This window comes from Marmota marmota, unplaced genomic scaffold (assembly GCF_001458135.2).
Source record: "Marmota marmota marmota unplaced genomic scaffold, marMar, whole genome shotgun sequence".
In the NCBI taxonomy this organism is placed as follows: Eukaryota; Metazoa; Chordata; class Mammalia; order Rodentia; family Sciuridae; genus Marmota; species Marmota marmota.
In genome coordinates, this window is record NW_025999924.1 from 1,929,848 (window position 1) to 1,947,794 (window position 17,947).

Genomic DNA, 17,947 nt, shown 5'->3' on the forward strand with positions numbered 1-17,947 from the left:
GTGAGGCACTGGGTTCAATTCTTAGCACCACATATAAATTAATAAAATAAAGGTCCATCAACAACTAAAAAATGTTAAAAAAAGAACAATTTTATCATTTTAAAAGACACCTGTAAAAACTGGTTCACAAAATATTTTCCTCAACTATTTACTACAGCCCTTGAAGGCTCATGCTGCCGTTCTGCAACAGTGGTGATGATAGCAATCACTATTTACTCCTTTAACCCTTCTGACCTTAAATGAAATCATACTCTTTATTGTGCACATTTTACAATTTAAAAAAACAAACTGAGGCATGAAGAGATTCAGTTACTTGGCCCCAGTAACAAAGCTTATAAGCAAAGAAGCCAGTATTTTAACTTACGTTGTCTAACCTCAAAATTAGAACTCTTAAACACTGAACAATCCCAGTGGGAGATAATAAACTCATCCAGCCAGATGAGTTAAAAAGAAAGACTTAGGAAAGACTTAGGAGTCAGTTAAAGAAGAGGAGATGGAGGAGGAAACTTGACTATAGCATTATGAGGTGGTGTCAGAGATGACTACAGAGTGTGAGGCAAGGTAAGATTTGGAAGTGAAAAGAGAAAGGATGAAGGATACTGGGCTAAAAGTTAACTTGGCTGTCTCTGTGTCACCCTAGCAAATCCCTCATGAGCTACAAATGTATGATTCCTCCAAATTAAGAGACATAAGTTTTAAGACCACTTCTTTGCTAGAGTAAAATGAAAAAACTTCATGTGAAGGAAATAAAGTAATATCACCTGTATGTGATTCTAGATCCAAAGCTTTTTTTAAACAAATATTTAAGTCATTACAGAAACATCAAGCTTTAGTTATAACGTAAGGGTAAAACAAATGATTTATGAAGAAAAATTTGACAATAATTACAAAATTCAAAATGCTATGTCATTTTTTCCTGGTATTTCTAGTATTTCTACGACTGAGACTAAATTATTTTTTTTTAAAAAACTGCACAAATTTACACACAAAGCAAGGGATGGTCACAACAACTTTGTATGTAGTAGAGAAAAAAATGAAAATAACCACCTTAAGGTGATTCAGCAGGTTAATGATTAAATGCATCCAAACTATGGAATACTACACAACATTTAGAACAGGAATAGACATATTTGTACTAAATAAATATTAATGATATATTTAGAGAAAAAGACATACTGCAAACACAAACTGTTTTTAAAGTGTATTTAAGTGTGTGCTTTCATGTCTGTGCATATGTGCTCAAGAAGAAAAAATGTCTTAAAAGATATATGCCACGTGTCTGTAGTGGCTGCCTTATCGGAATAAGGGCTTGCTAGAGTCTAAGGGTGCTGTTGCGAGGGGAAGCTAATAAAGGCTTGCCTTTTTATCTTCACATACATCTACAATAAACTTTCCCAATGCACATTCTTATTTTTTTTAATTTTTCTTTGTTTCACACTGCTGCACTTTAAGATAGAGAGCTACTTTAATTCTACAGAATAAATTTACTAATTATTGTGACCACCAGATCATACCTTTGTTTCACCAACTGTCAACACCAGAATGATCTATAATAAAAAGGATATACTACTAATAATCAAATTATCTCCCTAGGAAACTTGAAAGAACTGGTTGCTAATGTAAGCTCAATTACAATGAACACAACCATCCACTGGGAAATAAAAGGAAGAGAGATGTGACACAAGGCCTGCATCAAATGACTCCAACTGTCACTCACTGATAGATCTGGAACATATATATATGTTATTATATCCTTAAAGAATAAATCTCCAAGTTCCTACTAGGAACAAGACAGAATAAAAAATGACAATGTTACTTTGTGTTTAACAAATACGAATTCTTATTATGTCTTAAGTATTATGCATAGGGAGGCTACCAAGATACACAGGTCAGAGTGTCAGCCCCTATAAAGCTTCATTATTTTCAAACGAAAATTAAGAGCTTAAGTAATAAAGAGGGGACTGCTGAGTGTATTTGCTTGCTAATATCTAGGAGAGCTTAAACAGACCGATATGTTAGATGGCTGGGACACAAAAGCAACTGGAGGCTAAGTTAAGAGGACAGGCAGGCACAAACAGATGCATGGTCTCAGTTTTATAAGAACCATGCTCAAATTGAAATGGAAAAATAACACACAAATGTATATCTCGGTGAAACTACAGGGGTGCACTTTGGCAGTCTGGCTACTACTATGTCTTTGCCAATATACCCCCATCCAAAAAAAAAATTTTTTTTTGGGAGAGATCTAGATGTCAACCCTCATCTGACATGTGAATAAAATAAATACCCTTTACATCTGGCTAAGATAGTACCTTGGGGTAGATAGCATGGAAGTGAGAGATAAGTCTTGCCTACTTTTGGAATTAGCCCAGGCCCTCTGAATGAAAGGGTCACTAAATGACCCTCCTCCCTCTCTAAGTCAAGGTCAGTACCACTGGTTTCCCTCAGTATATTCCTTTGTTGTAGTCTGCCCAATTCAAACTAGCTCATAGTGAGGTCAATAAAAGAAAAAAAGCACAAGACAGAAAGTAGAAGAGGAAGAAATGTGTACCAAAAAATCTAGGGAAAGCAAGTTGATCTCCAAATTACCCATTTCCTCAAATGGCTTCTGCTCTCAACTATGATATGAATACTTTCAGGTAAGCTTGGTTATCTTTTAAAATTATTATCATTATACATTCCTATATCACATCATTAAAAATTTCCAACACTGTTATAAAAGATTATGAGCATTTAAACATAAGAAAAAAATTAGTCCTACTGAGAGTTACACAGGTAATACATATTGAACACAACACTGGACTACAGGACTCCAAATTTCAAGTTCAATAGTCTGTCCCCATTTCACAGTTTACCAGTCTACAATTACATCTCCTTTAGTAAGAACAACAAAGGACCACAAGAGTCCGAATGGAAATAACATGAGTGGAGTTAGTGCTATCTCTAAATAAGTACTTAGCAAAGACATCATCTTCTCTTTCAAGAATATAGAAGGTGAAAAGTTTATTAGAATATAAAGCCAAGAGCAAATAATTTTGCTTTAAAAATACCAAACTGGCAATCTCCCTGGTGGGCTATTAACATTAACTATCTCACAACCACTTTTAGCACACAGTATTTAATTTTATAATAAAACTGAGGGAAATTTTAGGAAAACACAATGAAACATAAAAAGCTCTACTGACAAGGACTGAAATATTAAAATAACTAAGTCCACATTCCAACTTACTTTCTTTTTTATTGGGTGGTGGGGGTTACCAGGGATTGAACTCAGGGGCACTCAACCACTGAGCCACATCCCAGCCTTATTCTGTATTTTATTTAGAGACAGGTTCTCACTGAGTTGCTTAGTGCCTTGCCATTGCTGAGACTGGCTTTGAACTCTCGATCCTCCTGCCTCAATCTCCGGAGCTAACGGGATTACAGGCACTCACCACTGCACCCAGCTTCCAACTTACTTTGACTGAAGCTGTTACTATGAATAAATGACTATGTACAAAAACCATTACAATTATAAATTTGCAATACCTAGTTCATAAGAAATTTGTGAGAAACAATGTGCATGAAATAAATAACTAAAATAATCAAGTCTAAATCCTATTTTAACCATATTTATCTAGCAAGGTAAAAGTGAGGGTTTTCTTTGGAGAAAAATGAAATCCTCCCAATATTCATATTCAAGGCATTTTTCTCAAAGGAAAAATATACCCACAACACCATACAAGAAAGCACTACTTTAAAAACAGAAAGCTTTTGTACAGATGTTTGGAGGCAGGTGAGACTATGTAGTCAAATAACTATAAAACATGTTTAATCCCACCCCTTATGAAGTCATTAATCTAACAGTTAAAGTAAGACCCTCCAGGGAGCAGATTTCCCATTTCATCACTTAAGGTCACAGCCTGCTTTCTACCTCTCTTCTTTTTTACCACTTGTCACACAAGAATAGAAGGCAATAAGGCAGTTTGTGTAATTGGCCCATTTCCAGGCTAGAAGCAAATCTGATGATAAATTAAGTGGAGAAAAAGCTGGTAGTATAAACTGCTCAAGTTCACTGCTCTCATGAAGTTGTTTTCATACCAAAGTTATCTGAAAATCACATTGAATCTAATGCTAACCTGCATTGTCCTTGATATTCCCTTGAACATTTTTTCCAATTTTAGAAACCCTGAAAGCAATGTCAAATGAACACATTCTTACATACAACTTTAGTTAATATTGTTTCATTAGTCCCAATATTTCAACATGGAAATGCATTTTAAAATCTTTTAGAAAAGAAACTTTGGGGCCACAATCCTTCAAAACAAGCAAGACAAATGCAATAAGCATCTAATTATTGATTTAGACCTTTGGTTAAACTAAAACTTAAGACAACAAAGTGACCCTAATGGATTATATGAACTAAGAATAAAAGGAAAAACAGAAAAAAGAGAATGCATAAAAGTCTAAAGAAATGATATATCCTATTCTACCTCCACTGAGCAATTTAATAAGAAGCCACAAATAGGCTCCTGAGAAATCTCAGGGATGACTGTTAGCTGGTCTGAATTTTCACAAGGCAGCAAGATTTGAGACAGGGAAAAAGCCTACTTGAAAAGTCCTTGAAAGCATGTGCTTTCATGGGGTTGAAGGTACTTCTGTAGCAGAGTTGTTTACACTTCTGTTATTTAACATTGGCAGATTCTATCAAGTAAAATGCTTTACACACCTTATGATAGCTACTCTAATAAAGCCTAGACTGATATGGGGAGCACTAGAAGAAATATGACTGCATGGATTTTCCTCTGACATAAAACCCACATTATCTCACAGTACCGGGAGACCTGTAAAAGAATGTTCACAGCAGCTCTATTCAGAACAAGGGCTGTCCACAGTGGAGAGTGATATTCTCATTCCTATAATACTCTAGAGCTGTGCTGTCTGATATGATAATACTACTAGCCACATGTGGCTACAGAGCACTTGCAGTGTGGCAATAGTATGATTTGAGATATGCTGTTAAATATGAAATAGACATCAGATTTCAGATGTAATATGAAGAAATGTAAATATCTCAATATTTTTGTTAAAACAGTATTTATAAATACTGAGGTTTATTAATAGAATGTGAATCAATATTTTTTGGTATACTGAGCCAAATAAAACAAACTATGAAAATTAATTTAACTTTTTTTTTTTTTATGTTTTAAATTGTGCCTCCTAGAATATTTCAATCTAGGGCTGGGGTTGTGGCTCAGTGGTAGAGCACTTGCTTTACATGTGTGAGGCACTGGGTTCAATTCTCAGCACCACATATAAATAAGTGAAAAAAATGAAGTCCATCAGCAAAAAAATATTTTTAAAAAATATATACATGTGGGTCACATCATATTTCTACTGAACAGAGCTATGCCACATCAATGACAATGAAAGAATTACAGGTATACAAAATAATATGGACAAACTCTACACCTGATTTTGAGTCAGGTATACAGGAATCACACTGAATGATAAGTTGGAAAAACGTCAAACTAAACCAGTGTTTAATGATGTCAAGAACACCACCACCAAGGGCGTGATTAACATAAAAATCAGGCATGGTTATCAAGGAGAAGAGAAAGGAGCTATGACTGGGAAGGGGCACAAAGAACCCTCTTAGGTGCTGAGAGCCATATACTTCTTGGCTTAGGTTTTTTTGTTAATCTGTCACTCATGTTTTATGCATTTGTCTGTATTTTATATCTCACAATTGTAAAAGTTTAAAAACATGATCTCAAACTTCTTTCTTTAAGCACTTCTATTTGCTCTATCAAATAATGACTTTGGGGGAAAAAACTAAGAATAGAGTTGGTGACTTGTCCTACATCTCAAATCTGTAACTAAAGGAAAGTGACAATGTTAAGTTGCTGAGCTGTTTAATCAAGACTGCAATACTTTCTTCAACATATTTTAAGTATTTAAAAAATTATGTTTGTTGTTCATACATTTTAAAAGCACAAGGAACTGTGCTTTACATTACCGTATTATATGGGGAAAAAGTGGTGGGTATATTTCCAAACAGTTGCATATTCTCTTAAGCTGATATATTTCCAATGTACAAAACAGACTCCTGATAAAAATGTTTACAAATAAACACAATGTTCAATGTGTAGAAGATTTAAACGAAACTTTTTGTGACTTCTTATACAATGGTTCCTATACAACTATTCATATCCTAAACTCTAAACAAACTGTAATATCCTAAAAATGAAAAAATTCTGACCATGTATAGGTTAGTTTATTGAAAAGAGTGAATTAAATATCTTAAGTGTTTTGCATAATACATAGCATTTGATAAAATGTTGCTAAATAAAAAGAGTATAAAAACCAAGCTTTAAACAAATGATTTTCTGAGCACAAAAAGCATGAAATGCTTCAAAAGATATATTTTAGGATATAAAACTAGATTTAAAAATTTAGAGCAATGCTCATGATCCCTTTTATATTTAATTAATTTTATGCAGAACCAAATTTATAAATGAAAAGGACACCAGAGAAGAAATCTATGGAATCAATATCTATACTCACCATGAACTTGGTTGATTTCCGAATTTTGGGAAAGAATTTCATCTGCTAATTTTTGAGCAGTTGGCAAAACTTCCGTGTGGTGCACTGTGATCAAATACTGTACAAACTTTTGTAGCTGGTCTCTATTCATTTGAAAGAGAGTCTCTGAAATGGGAAGATGCAGTTTGACCTGATCTGGCTTGCGGATGCGGTATAAAGACAGTGCCACAACATGGGCACAATAAAATATGTCCTTGTTTCCACAGCTGCAGGTCACTGAGGTAATCTTGCAACGGTCAAAGCTGATGGCCACGTTGCAAACAGTTTCTGGCTCCGATTGTATTGCTGGTTCTGTCACTGTGCCACTCAAGTGGAAACCTGTGTGAAAGACAGGGAGAGTTCAGAGTCCACATTCAGATGCTATGAATGTTCTAAATCTTGAAAACGTGGTGCTGGACAGCAAGGAACAAGAAAAAGTGACAGCTTTTATTTTCAGGTAAAAACATTCAGGCACTAACCACCACCCAATCCCTCCCCCATAAAAGTAAAAAAAAAAATATGGGAATTTTCAGACAAGTTGAGGTATTTTACACAACCAGATAAAAACTATTATCAGAGTATTTCACCAAGTTGGATCACAACATTAGTAGACCATAATCACTTTACTCTGTATCTGTGGTATCGAGATGAAAATATTCTAGATCAGCATGGTTCATGATCTTTCTTTTTCCTTTTTATCTTTTAGAGTCAGCCAATCAACTTTCTTTTTAAAAACATCTCTCTCCTTCTCTCCACTTGACTCTAGGCAGCCATTAGTCTGCTCCAACCAACATGGTAACTGAGGAGTTTCACAAACTCTCATAAACTTTGACCAGAGAAAGTTTTTAATTTAATAATCCTTTCTGTAGCAGACATGACATATGTCCCAATACAGCAATATCTTTGAGCAGCAACCAATAAGTGACTCATAATGATTATTTCTTTCCATATCACACAGAGGAAAGCTGGTACAGATGTTAAGAGTATTAAACAAACACACACATACACATACACACACACACACACACACACAGTACAAAAATCACAAGGGGGAAGGAAAGGGCCTTAGAAAACTCATACGTTAAACTTAGAACACAGAAATCTTCTAAAAGTTCCATGACCAGTGGCCATTTGAACTCTGCTTACAATGATTCAGACTCTCACCCCACACAGGTAGTCAATCTCTCTTCAACAGTTCTAGCTAAGCTCAAAGCCAAATGAAAACTGCCTCCCACCACAGCTATGTACCAATTAGTACTAGTCTACTTGGCCAGAGGACAAACCTTCCACACTCCCTTTCCCTAAATGCATAAGGAAGTTAACCTAAATGGTAGGGTGGGGGTGGGGGGGGAGGTGAGGGTGTTGATCATTGTTGAGTCCTAACTACTCAGCCTCTCCAAAGTCATATTCAGTGCCAAAGAACCAACCCTGATCCCTTTGGGAATATTCAGGACTCAGTTTTACTTCAGGATTTCAAATGCCTTATAGAAATTTGAGTGTCACATAATGAAACCTTGGGCTCTCTCTCTCTCTCAGTCTTCCATTACACTATTTAATAACATTCATCAAGCCGGCCACTGATTCTTCTGACTTTGCTAAATCATTCACTAGAAGGATCTTTACCATGTGGGGAAGTCTGGAAGAGGTGGTACACATGGAGCTGAGGACGTGTAGCTTGAGAGGAAGAGGTAGACAACACTAAGAGTTTTCACATGAGATATCTGTACCTAACTTACTGTCTCCCTGACAGAAGCTACTTAGGACAGAGATGGAAGAAACCCACTCACCAGAAATCTTTCAGAGTAATATAATTTCAACTTGATAATTCATAATCAAGAACTCTTAATAGAAGAAGAAAAGTATTATAATAATTTTGACTAAATGAGTCAAATAAAAAGAGCATTTCATAAAAACAAGTTACTATCATTGCTTCACAATAAGAGAATTTGAGAACTATCATATAATAACCATTTGGTTTTATACCACAAATATTGCACTGTTTCAAATAGATATACCAGTCTCCTTTATCTCTTATTATCATTAAGTTTTTCTGAAAAACCATAATTAAAATAAGTATACATTGGGCTGGGGATGTGGCTGTCACATATATGCTTGCAGGAAAACCAGATAGATAACAGAAAAATAGTTTTAAACTGGCCATTGACAGAAATCAACCCCTTCCCACTAAAAACTATCACCTCTCTCCTTGCCTGCCACGTCAATGGATTTGTCTCTTTACAAAAGTGATACTGGAAAATTTTTCTAATCATGGCAAAGCTGAGATAATTGAGGATCCATATGACAGAGAATAGTTAGTAAAGAGCCTACCAGGAGGGCTGTGGGTGGAGCAGGAGTGGTAAAGCACATGCAAGGCCCTGGGTTCAACCCCCAGGACAACCTTAAAAAAAATCTTTTTTTAAAACAGTCTACCAGGAAATAATGTACTGGAGGCTTCAAAAGAGCTGACATTAATTATCAAAGAAGAATCCCTTAGGAAAACTGATGAAGACTTCAAGCAGTTTTTGCAAACATTATCATATTTATTTCTGAGTTGTACAAGTCAAAGAATATATTACTTAATATTGTACAACTGTGCTGAGAAAATTTCCAATTTTGTTGCACTGACTATTGCTATTCTTGCAAAGTGTTTTTAAAAGCTAACTACAAAGCACTGTGACTTCCAAAGCAATTTAATCCAAATGATATGTGAAGGCACAAATAAACACATACATGTCTTATAGAATAACACTTCGTTAATCTGGTATCATTAAAGACTAAGGTGTTTCAGGAATGTTCACTTTTCCACATAATTCTAGATCATCTTTCAAGTGCCCAAACGCCTTTAAAAATTCCAACCCTTTTTGACAGAAATATCTCCAAATGTGGTACAGTCTACCCTGCCACCCCAATCAGTGTCAGCTAACTGGTCACAGTTAGGGTCCTACCATAAGGTGCAGATGGCAGTTTAAAAGTGGATTCCTTTGGTTACTTTTCTCCAATATCAGCTATCAATGGTGTTCCTCTACCACTAAGCCCTTTAAGTGTCTTTGCTCTCAAGTCAGTGGCACCTCTAATTTGACTAGTTTTGTGGCAGCTATTTAATACTCGGAGGCCTATTTGGTTGGTGGGGGCTCCCCTTGCCTTTTTGGCTAGGGTGCTGGAAGTCAAGAGGCATGAACCTTAAATAAAGGAAAATCACATGCAAATACATAAAGGGCAGCTGGTATATATATTACTTTTTAGGACTATGCAGTACTGAGTTAATTCCATCAAGCCTTCTTACTTTAGGATTGTATTATGGTGTACTTTGGCCTTTACAACTCATCAAACCTTTGAAAGTCACTAGCTCTGAGTGGCTTTTAAATCATACCACAGCACCCACAGGAGAAGCAAGGACAGTATATTCCTTCTTCAACAATACCTAGAGAGTTGTAAGCCATCCTCCCTCACCCCAAACACCCTACCCATCCCCTAGCTGCTGGATTTATCTCTTGGATACTAGGTGACCTAAAATAAAACAAGGCTTTTGAGAATTTAGTCTTTCTGGTGTTCTGACTAACTATAATGACTGGCTGTTTAAGAATAAGAACTGAGCACACAAAAAGGGGCAATCCTGCACTCTGTGGTAAAACATGGGATAATTTTATTTTCAAATAACAAAACTGACGAAATTATTATAAACCTTGTCTTAAAAATATTTGCTTACTTACATTTAATACTCTCGTAACAATATATTCATTGGTTAATTAAATACACTAGATAAGCTAAATGGTATAGTAACTAATACTTACTATGTGTCCTTGGCAAAACAGATGAGCCAGTTGTTGCTCCACCCCAAAACCTAAAGGGAAACCTTTCCTAAACTCTGAGAAATGCTACATACAATCAACACCCACATGTAATGATCAATGTGAAAAACAAAACATTTCAATTCAAATCATACACAATCTCCTGAATAATTTTACAGGCATTATAAAGCCTAAGATGGAAACAATAATCTCAATTCAAAAACCAACTTATCTATCATATTCCTTCATATTACTTCTTAACTGCAAAATTTTCTCAAAGGGAAATGCTAAATTAAAGAGACTGCATCCTATGAGCTGGCTAATTAAATCCTCTAATCCTAATTTCTAATACTAACCTTAAACAGCTTATAGAAAGACATTAGGAGATTTTGCCAGTAATCACTTAGGAAGCAGCTTCAATTTTTCTGAAAAAAAAAATTATTTTTTAATGAAAAAGATTTATTTCAAGTCCACCTAAAAATGCCTATTTGGAAGAAAAATCACTCCTACACTGCATTAATATTTGAGAAAGATAATGGCAAATTAATGCAAAGGCCAGACTGTAAACCACAACACACCATATAAACAACATAAACATTTACGAAGCATGCATTGGATAGGCCCAACAAGAGCTCCCAACAGCATTCTGATCATTATTGGTTTTATTTTCTTGTTAATAAATATTCTTACACATTTCATATAAAAATCCAATTAATCAGAATACTTATGTTAGGTATGAGTGGTGTTAGTTATTTAAAATTATTTCTGAAAATAAGACATTTATCCACTAATTAGGCTATATGCAAAGAGTACCTAAGAAGTAAGCTCAGTATAAGGGGCAGTGTTGGACTTTTTTTTTAAAGTCACATCATTCAGAGTTATTTCAAATCCCTAAGTACATAAGGGTTCCCCTGCAACCACTGCCATTATCATTAAGTAATTTTCCAGGTTGTATTTCTGAATTTTAATGCACTTATTTGAGGGAAATGATCATGTCCAGTCTCAGATTCTGGTGGGTAGCCACGAGGGGATTCTGATAAGCCAATTAGGTAGAATTTGAGTTAGTATTTCTACAACTGTAACTCTGTATAGAATTTAGAAATTAAGTGGTTCATCCCAATCTGAAATTAAACTGCTTTCTCTGGTGCCAGACTTTTTCTAATAGAAGCAACGCAGCTCTGGCCTTCTGGCCTTCTTAAAAGCAGGGAAAGCCAGGCAGCCCTCCCCCTTCAGGACCTCTTACAGAGCCCTCATGGCCCCCACCACACTTCAGTGCTCCTTCCTTCCCAGGTCACTCTGGCCTCTTGCCTGGGTTCCAAATTTTGGAAGAGCAGATGAACTTTTTTAAAGCCCTTTGTTGCCCAAATACCAAGTCTCAGCATATCAGCATACTTCTGTCTTGCCTCCTAGGCCCAGTGTCTAAATGAGGAGACAGAAAATCCTCTTTACCAGTTCATTTCCTGTTGTTGCTCACAACCACCTTTGGAAATGCTTGGCTGTTTGTTTTAGAAGCGGTGGTGAAGGGAAAACTCTGGGGACTCATTCTACTTACCAGAGCTGAGAGGTAAGGAAAAGGTGTGCCCTGATCTGGGAGGGGATAAGGCAAGCTCTACAGCCAAATTCTTCCACCCACACTCAGGGAGTTCAGTACAAGACCCCATATTTTGGCCCTAACTCATTACTATTGCCTTATCCCATACCCAGGCCCTGACCCACTTCATTCTCATAATCAATATTTTTAGCAGGCATATACAACCCTTTTTATAGGTAAAGAAACTGAGCTTCTCTCAGAGAGGCAGTGGTTGAACACACTAGATTAAATAGGCAGTACATTAAAGGAACTAGAAGGAACGTACCATTTCTACAATCCAAAAGATACACCTGCATGTTTTTTTTTTTTTATTAAAAACAAAAAATATCTTCCCATGCCAATGACTGAAAAGATACAAAGGAAGCAAACCAACAGTTCCAGACACTTTATGAATAAACTGTTTCTAAGGTTTGGAACCCCTGGAAGCAAGGGATGGCCATCTTTCATCTCTGTGACCAGCACAGTTCTTGGAATAAGCCACGCCCATGAAACTTTATCAAACTGTATCACAAAGAGCTCTTCCAAGCAACACCTGCCCTGCCACGCGGAAGTCACAACCAAATGCTTTGGCCTCCAGCCCAGGATACTCTAACTCAACTAAAGACTATTTCTAAAGAGTCCACTCCTCTCTTATACTCCATTAAACAGGAAGGTGACACTGTAAAGGCCCATGGCATCCCTGTCAAAGAGGACCACCTTGTAGGAGGTACTCAAGAATCTGTTACATGAAAGAACACACTAACACTCTTATAGAAGGGCTTGGTGGCACACACCTATAATCCCAGCTGTTTGGGATACTAACACAGGAGGACTGCCAAGTTCAAATCCACTCTAGGTTAGTGAGACTGCAAGTCAAAACATTATACTTTTAACAAAAAGGAGGCGGGAGATGTAGCTTGATGGCAGCATGCATGTGTGAGGCTCTGAGTTAAACCCCCCTACAGTCAAAACAAAACAAAACAAAAAAATTGGCAACACTCCTGCCCCCTCCCCCCAAAAGACTCTTGGCATATGGAACATACAGACTGGTGCTTTGCAAACTGCAATGTGCAACAAAATCACCAGGAGGGCTTATGGTAATAGAGATTCTCAGGCCCCACACGTGGAGAATTACTGATTCATCCCAGGTAATGCTGATGCTGATGGGCCTGGGGACCAAACATTGAGAACCACTGACCCCAGATGATTATTAAAATAGCCTAAACAAAATTTTTCTGGTCAAAATACATGGAGTAGACACAGTAAATGAAATGGTAGAATATTTAATTGTGATATTAAATATATATACAAGAGTTGGAGTTTAGATCAGTGCTACAGCATGTACTTGGGTTCAATCTCCAGCAACAAAATAAAAACAAAATTTCTTAAAATGTACACAATTTCTATCTTCTTACATTCTTACCAAATGCTCCTAGGCTAAGAAGTCATGTATGTGATATTTAAACTTATCAGAGAGAAAATACCATTTTCTAAGTTTCAAAAATTGTTACTACCATAATTGTCAATTCTTACAGCTGTACCATCCAATTTTAACCTTAATTTAAAAACTGAGTCAAAATATTAAAAATATATATATATTAGAGTATTTATTTTTTAAAAAAAAAAGACTGTTTACAACATCCATGGGATTCCCGGTAATTAAGCGTTCTTTATGTATAAGAAGTTGTTCATATAATGATAAAAAATATTGGCAACTATTTGAGTAACACACTTTTTGCCAAGGGCAAAGTCCACCCTACAAGAGAAAGTCAGAGGCAATAGAATGCAGCAGGAGGTGGAACAGCACTATAGAGAGAATTAGAACCTTCTAAAGCAAGGTCAGCTTTCTTTCAAGCACCATTTTGCCTCAACTAAATGACCTTAGGCAAATACTTCACTCTTGATTTTTTTTTTTCCATTTACAAACAGGGATAATAATAGCTATTTTGCATGGCTTCAGTAAGCATGAGATGAGAAGTGACAATGTATGTAAACCACTACCACAATTCCTTTTATGGAATGCCTGCTCCCATCATTACTGTAGTACAAATGCTGCAAGCTCTGGGAAGCTTGGCATTTTCAACATGTGCACTAAAACCCCAGCCTGTCAGAGTAAGTGCACATGCTGCTGGAAATGCCAAGTTCCCAAGAGCATGCTGGCATTCTACTACAACAACAGACAACAATTTGCTATTGTAGTAATTCATATTCCATTATATTCATACTTCCAAATTAACAGAACTGCTATCATTTCTTTCTTTTCCCATTTTTCATAGCACACTTTTAAAATGTAACTTGATTTTAAACGAAAAAAAAAAAAAGGAAGGGATCCTAGAAAATTTAATTCCATCTCCACTTTTAGTTTCAGTAAGTAAATGTTTCATTCTTCTATTTCACTATTCTCACTACTAAAATATAAAACACCTCTTTTATCCCTAATGTTTACCCTTCCACGTCAGGTATATAAAATTATTTTCACAGCTTAAGTCTGTCCTGTTACTTAGTGGGATACTAATTGAAAGTTAGAAGCAACAACAATAAGGAGACTTGCAACTCTTGTTATGGAAAAAAATGACCACAGCTTTTTGTTTTCAGTTATTTAAGGCACAGTAAAGTCAGAGCTTCTGCTCTCCTTGAAAAATCCCAAAGAACACTATCCCCTGCAGGACTGCTATTTTCATGACTGGAGATCCAGCTAAAAAGAAAATCCTCTCTGGTGTGTGTGTGTGTGTGTGTGTCTTTAAAAATGGTAAGGTGGATGTATGTATGCTTTGGCTAAATGGTACATTTTTATCTTAAATACTAGTGAGTAAAGAGACAGATTATCTGTTCAAAATGCAAATAAAATTACTAAAGACATTCCCACCCATATCTTGGAGCAGTGTAATTACAGGTGATTTATTTTCCTTGTTTGAGTTGGTGCGAGGAAAGTTCTTTTTTTTCCCCTAAAACTTCTACAATGAGCACACTACTTATAAGGAAAAAAGCACTTCCCCAAAAAACTGAAAAAGTGTTCAAAGTATTCCTAAATCAAGAATTTGAAATATAATTGATTTCTAGTATGTGTTCTGGGAGCCACACATCTAGTGCAAACACTGGATGTTTCAATGATCACATCCAATACAAACACTGATTGTCATCATGCAGCTCTGCCACATTGACTGGCCCAGCCTGCTTTGGCAATAGGACACTAAGGCTCTCCTTAATTCCTAAATGGTTGGTCCACTTTATGGTTAGCCACAGTCCAGAAGATGACAAGCTACACAACTTAAAGACTGACAACCGGGCTCCTGATTCAAATTTTAGTCCCACAGGCAAGTTATTTATTACCTATTTCTTGATCCTTTTTCTTTTCTCGTTTTTTAAATGATGTAAGTAGACATTAAATTATTTCTTAAAAATTATGGAGGTAGGCAGTTGTAACGGCATGATACCCATGATTAAAGGATGTCACATGCACTTACATGACACAAAATCTTTCACCTGCCTTGGCTGTTAATGGTCATCTCAGATGATTTGACAATTTTGGCGAGAAGGGGAGAGAGAAAGGATAAATACTGCCAGAGCTACAGTCACTTATATGTCACTGGCATTTTTTTAAAGCTTTGAAATTCAGTATGAAAACAAGTTAATTATTTAGTTTTAAGCTAAATAATTTTTACCCATCTGCCTATAATTGTGATTCTTAAGGAATGATATCTTTTTGTTGTGTCCAGTATAGTTTGTAAAATTTCTAGCAATATAAAAGAAAATCTCAGATTGCATGAATACAGGGTAAGACTTAACTATTCAAATTATGTGAAATATAGAATAAACAATATAGAAACATTTTCAAGCTCATAAAAAATGGAGTCAAACCAATGGATTATCTTTCCTGCCTTCTTGACCTAAAAAACTATATTCTTTCTCAATCCATTGTACTACTATGGACATGAGTGGCCACAGCACTCACCAGCCACTTCTGTAATCCCCTACTTGGTAAAAGACAAGGTACAAGGCTGCAGGAAAGCAGTCATGAACAACACAAAGTTCTGTGTTCAGTTCTGACAAGTCACTGCATTACTGGACAATCTGATAGTTAGGAAAGTCAGATTAAAGCTGAATTCATAAATAAATAAGACATCTCTAGCAAAGACCTTATTAACAGAAGGAAGAAGAGTTCCCAAGATCATCTAAGTTTGGATTAAGTACATCTAGCACCACTTTTCGAGATTCAGAAAGCACAAAATGAAATGGTAATGGTTCTAAGGACTTAAACAGTAAAGGGACTCCTACTTAACTCTATTTACTAGACTGTTAAAGAGGAATAGTAGTAAAAAGTCTAGAACAGCAGCTGTAAGAAAAATGAAAACATAGGTCAGGATGAGCAGTAAGGCTGCTAAAGAGAAATCATAAATCAGCTTCAGCCAATTGACAAAGTTTTGTGGGTTCTTTTCACTAGGAGTTCAAGCCCACCTGGCATTACACTGAAGGCTAAAGATAACTCCTCATCCATATTCCCCACCCACCATTGAAAAAAAGCAAGTAAGTATTTATTGGGAAAAATCAGCCTGTGTTGAAAGCCAATCTCCTTATAATACAATACAAAAGAAAATACACCAATGTTGTTGTTACTGCACCACAATTATATTCCAAGGTTCATCTGACATTCCCTCAACTAGAAATACCTACTGGTATTTGGTTAACCAGAATACCATATTCTCGTTACTCACAATGATCAAGAAAAGTGTTTACAATATTTTATATCCAAATCCTCAAAACTTGAGAGAAAAAGCTCTCTGTGGGAAGACTGAAGAAAGACTAAGATGCAGATGATGTATTAGAATTTATTCCGTAATATAACAAGAAAGACCCATGGTCCTATAAAAGATGATCAGTTAATGTTAGGGTCTCCACGGCATTTACAAGTACTCAGAACAGAGTCTGATTTATGATACACAATATCTACTGCATGAATAAATGAATGAATGAAAAAGTAAAATTTTTATTTAATAATAGGTTAAATGAGAACTAATATTATACCAGATTGCTTACTGTGTCAAGTTGCAATATAGCAAAGTCTAAAAAAAAATGATCTATCTGTCTTTCCCAGGAAGCATACATAAAGAAGTAATTACTGAAAAGTAAACTATTATCATAGGCAACATCCCTCATTAATGGTGTTCACAGTGGCTCAGGAGGATAAGGCAGGAGGATCTTGAGTTCAAAGACAGCCTCGGCAACTTAGCAGGGCCCTAAGCAACTCAGGCAAGACCCTGTCTCTAAATACAATATTTTTTTTAAAAGGGCTTGGGATGTCAGTGATTAAGTGCTGAAGGCCATTGCTAAGTAAGAATGACGCATGGCATGACCCAGGTCATTTGCAGTGACATTGCATGTAAGGTGACCTTGCTCAAGGATCAGGGCAATCTGGGTTTAGGGCGTTCCCGGTTTAGGACAATCCGGGTTTAGGGCGGTTCCAGGTTTAAGGTGTACCCTGCTGGGAACAGGGCGTATCCTGCTGCCTCAGGCGCGCCTGCTCGTTGAGTCCCCGTTCAGTTCTCGTTGAGTTCTCGTGGGATTCAGAGAGTATTTGGGATTTTGCCCAGAACGTGATTGGGGCCTGGAACCTGGATTTCGCCAGAACGTGTTTGTAGAGTGCCGGTGTGAGTTCGGGAATAAAGAATTGCTGTTTGAATCTACAAAGCTGTGAGTGGCTCGTGATTTTGTGCCCAGCCAGACTGAGGCATTTGGTGGCCAGTACGGGGAACGTCTGAAACTTGGAGGTAAGTGAAATTGCTCGCCCCTGAGGGAAGGCGAGAGAATGGGTGATCAATTCAAAAAACAATGTGTTCCTGTTTTGATTTATTTTGTTTTTGTTTCAAGCTGCCTATCCCTAGAAATTTCTCAGGCAAACTGGGAAAAATGGTTGGCTAAAGGTTTGAAGTTTGTTGGCCCTGAGGAAGAGAAAATTGATACAACGATTTTTTATTCCGTTTTTGTTTCATTCAGTTTGGGTTTTGTTTTGTGTTATCTTATTGGGTTG

At 36.4% G+C, this 17,947-nt stretch overlaps 1 protein-coding gene across 2 annotated transcripts in view; it reads right to left on the minus strand.

Moving 5' to 3' along the window:
• The window catches only part of Zswim6 (zinc finger SWIM-type containing 6), a 146,548-nt gene that overhangs the window by 64,697 nt on the left and 63,904 nt on the right, over positions 1-17,947 (minus strand). For both annotated transcript variants that reach the window (XM_048800003.1, XM_015497275.2), the window contains exon 2: positions 6,547-6,903. In XM_048800003.1, the coding sequence (XP_048655960.1) occupies positions 6,547-6,676 (130 nt within the window). In that variant the 5' untranslated portion in view covers positions 6,677-6,903. The remainder of the gene's footprint in view (positions 1-6,546; positions 6,904-17,947) is intronic.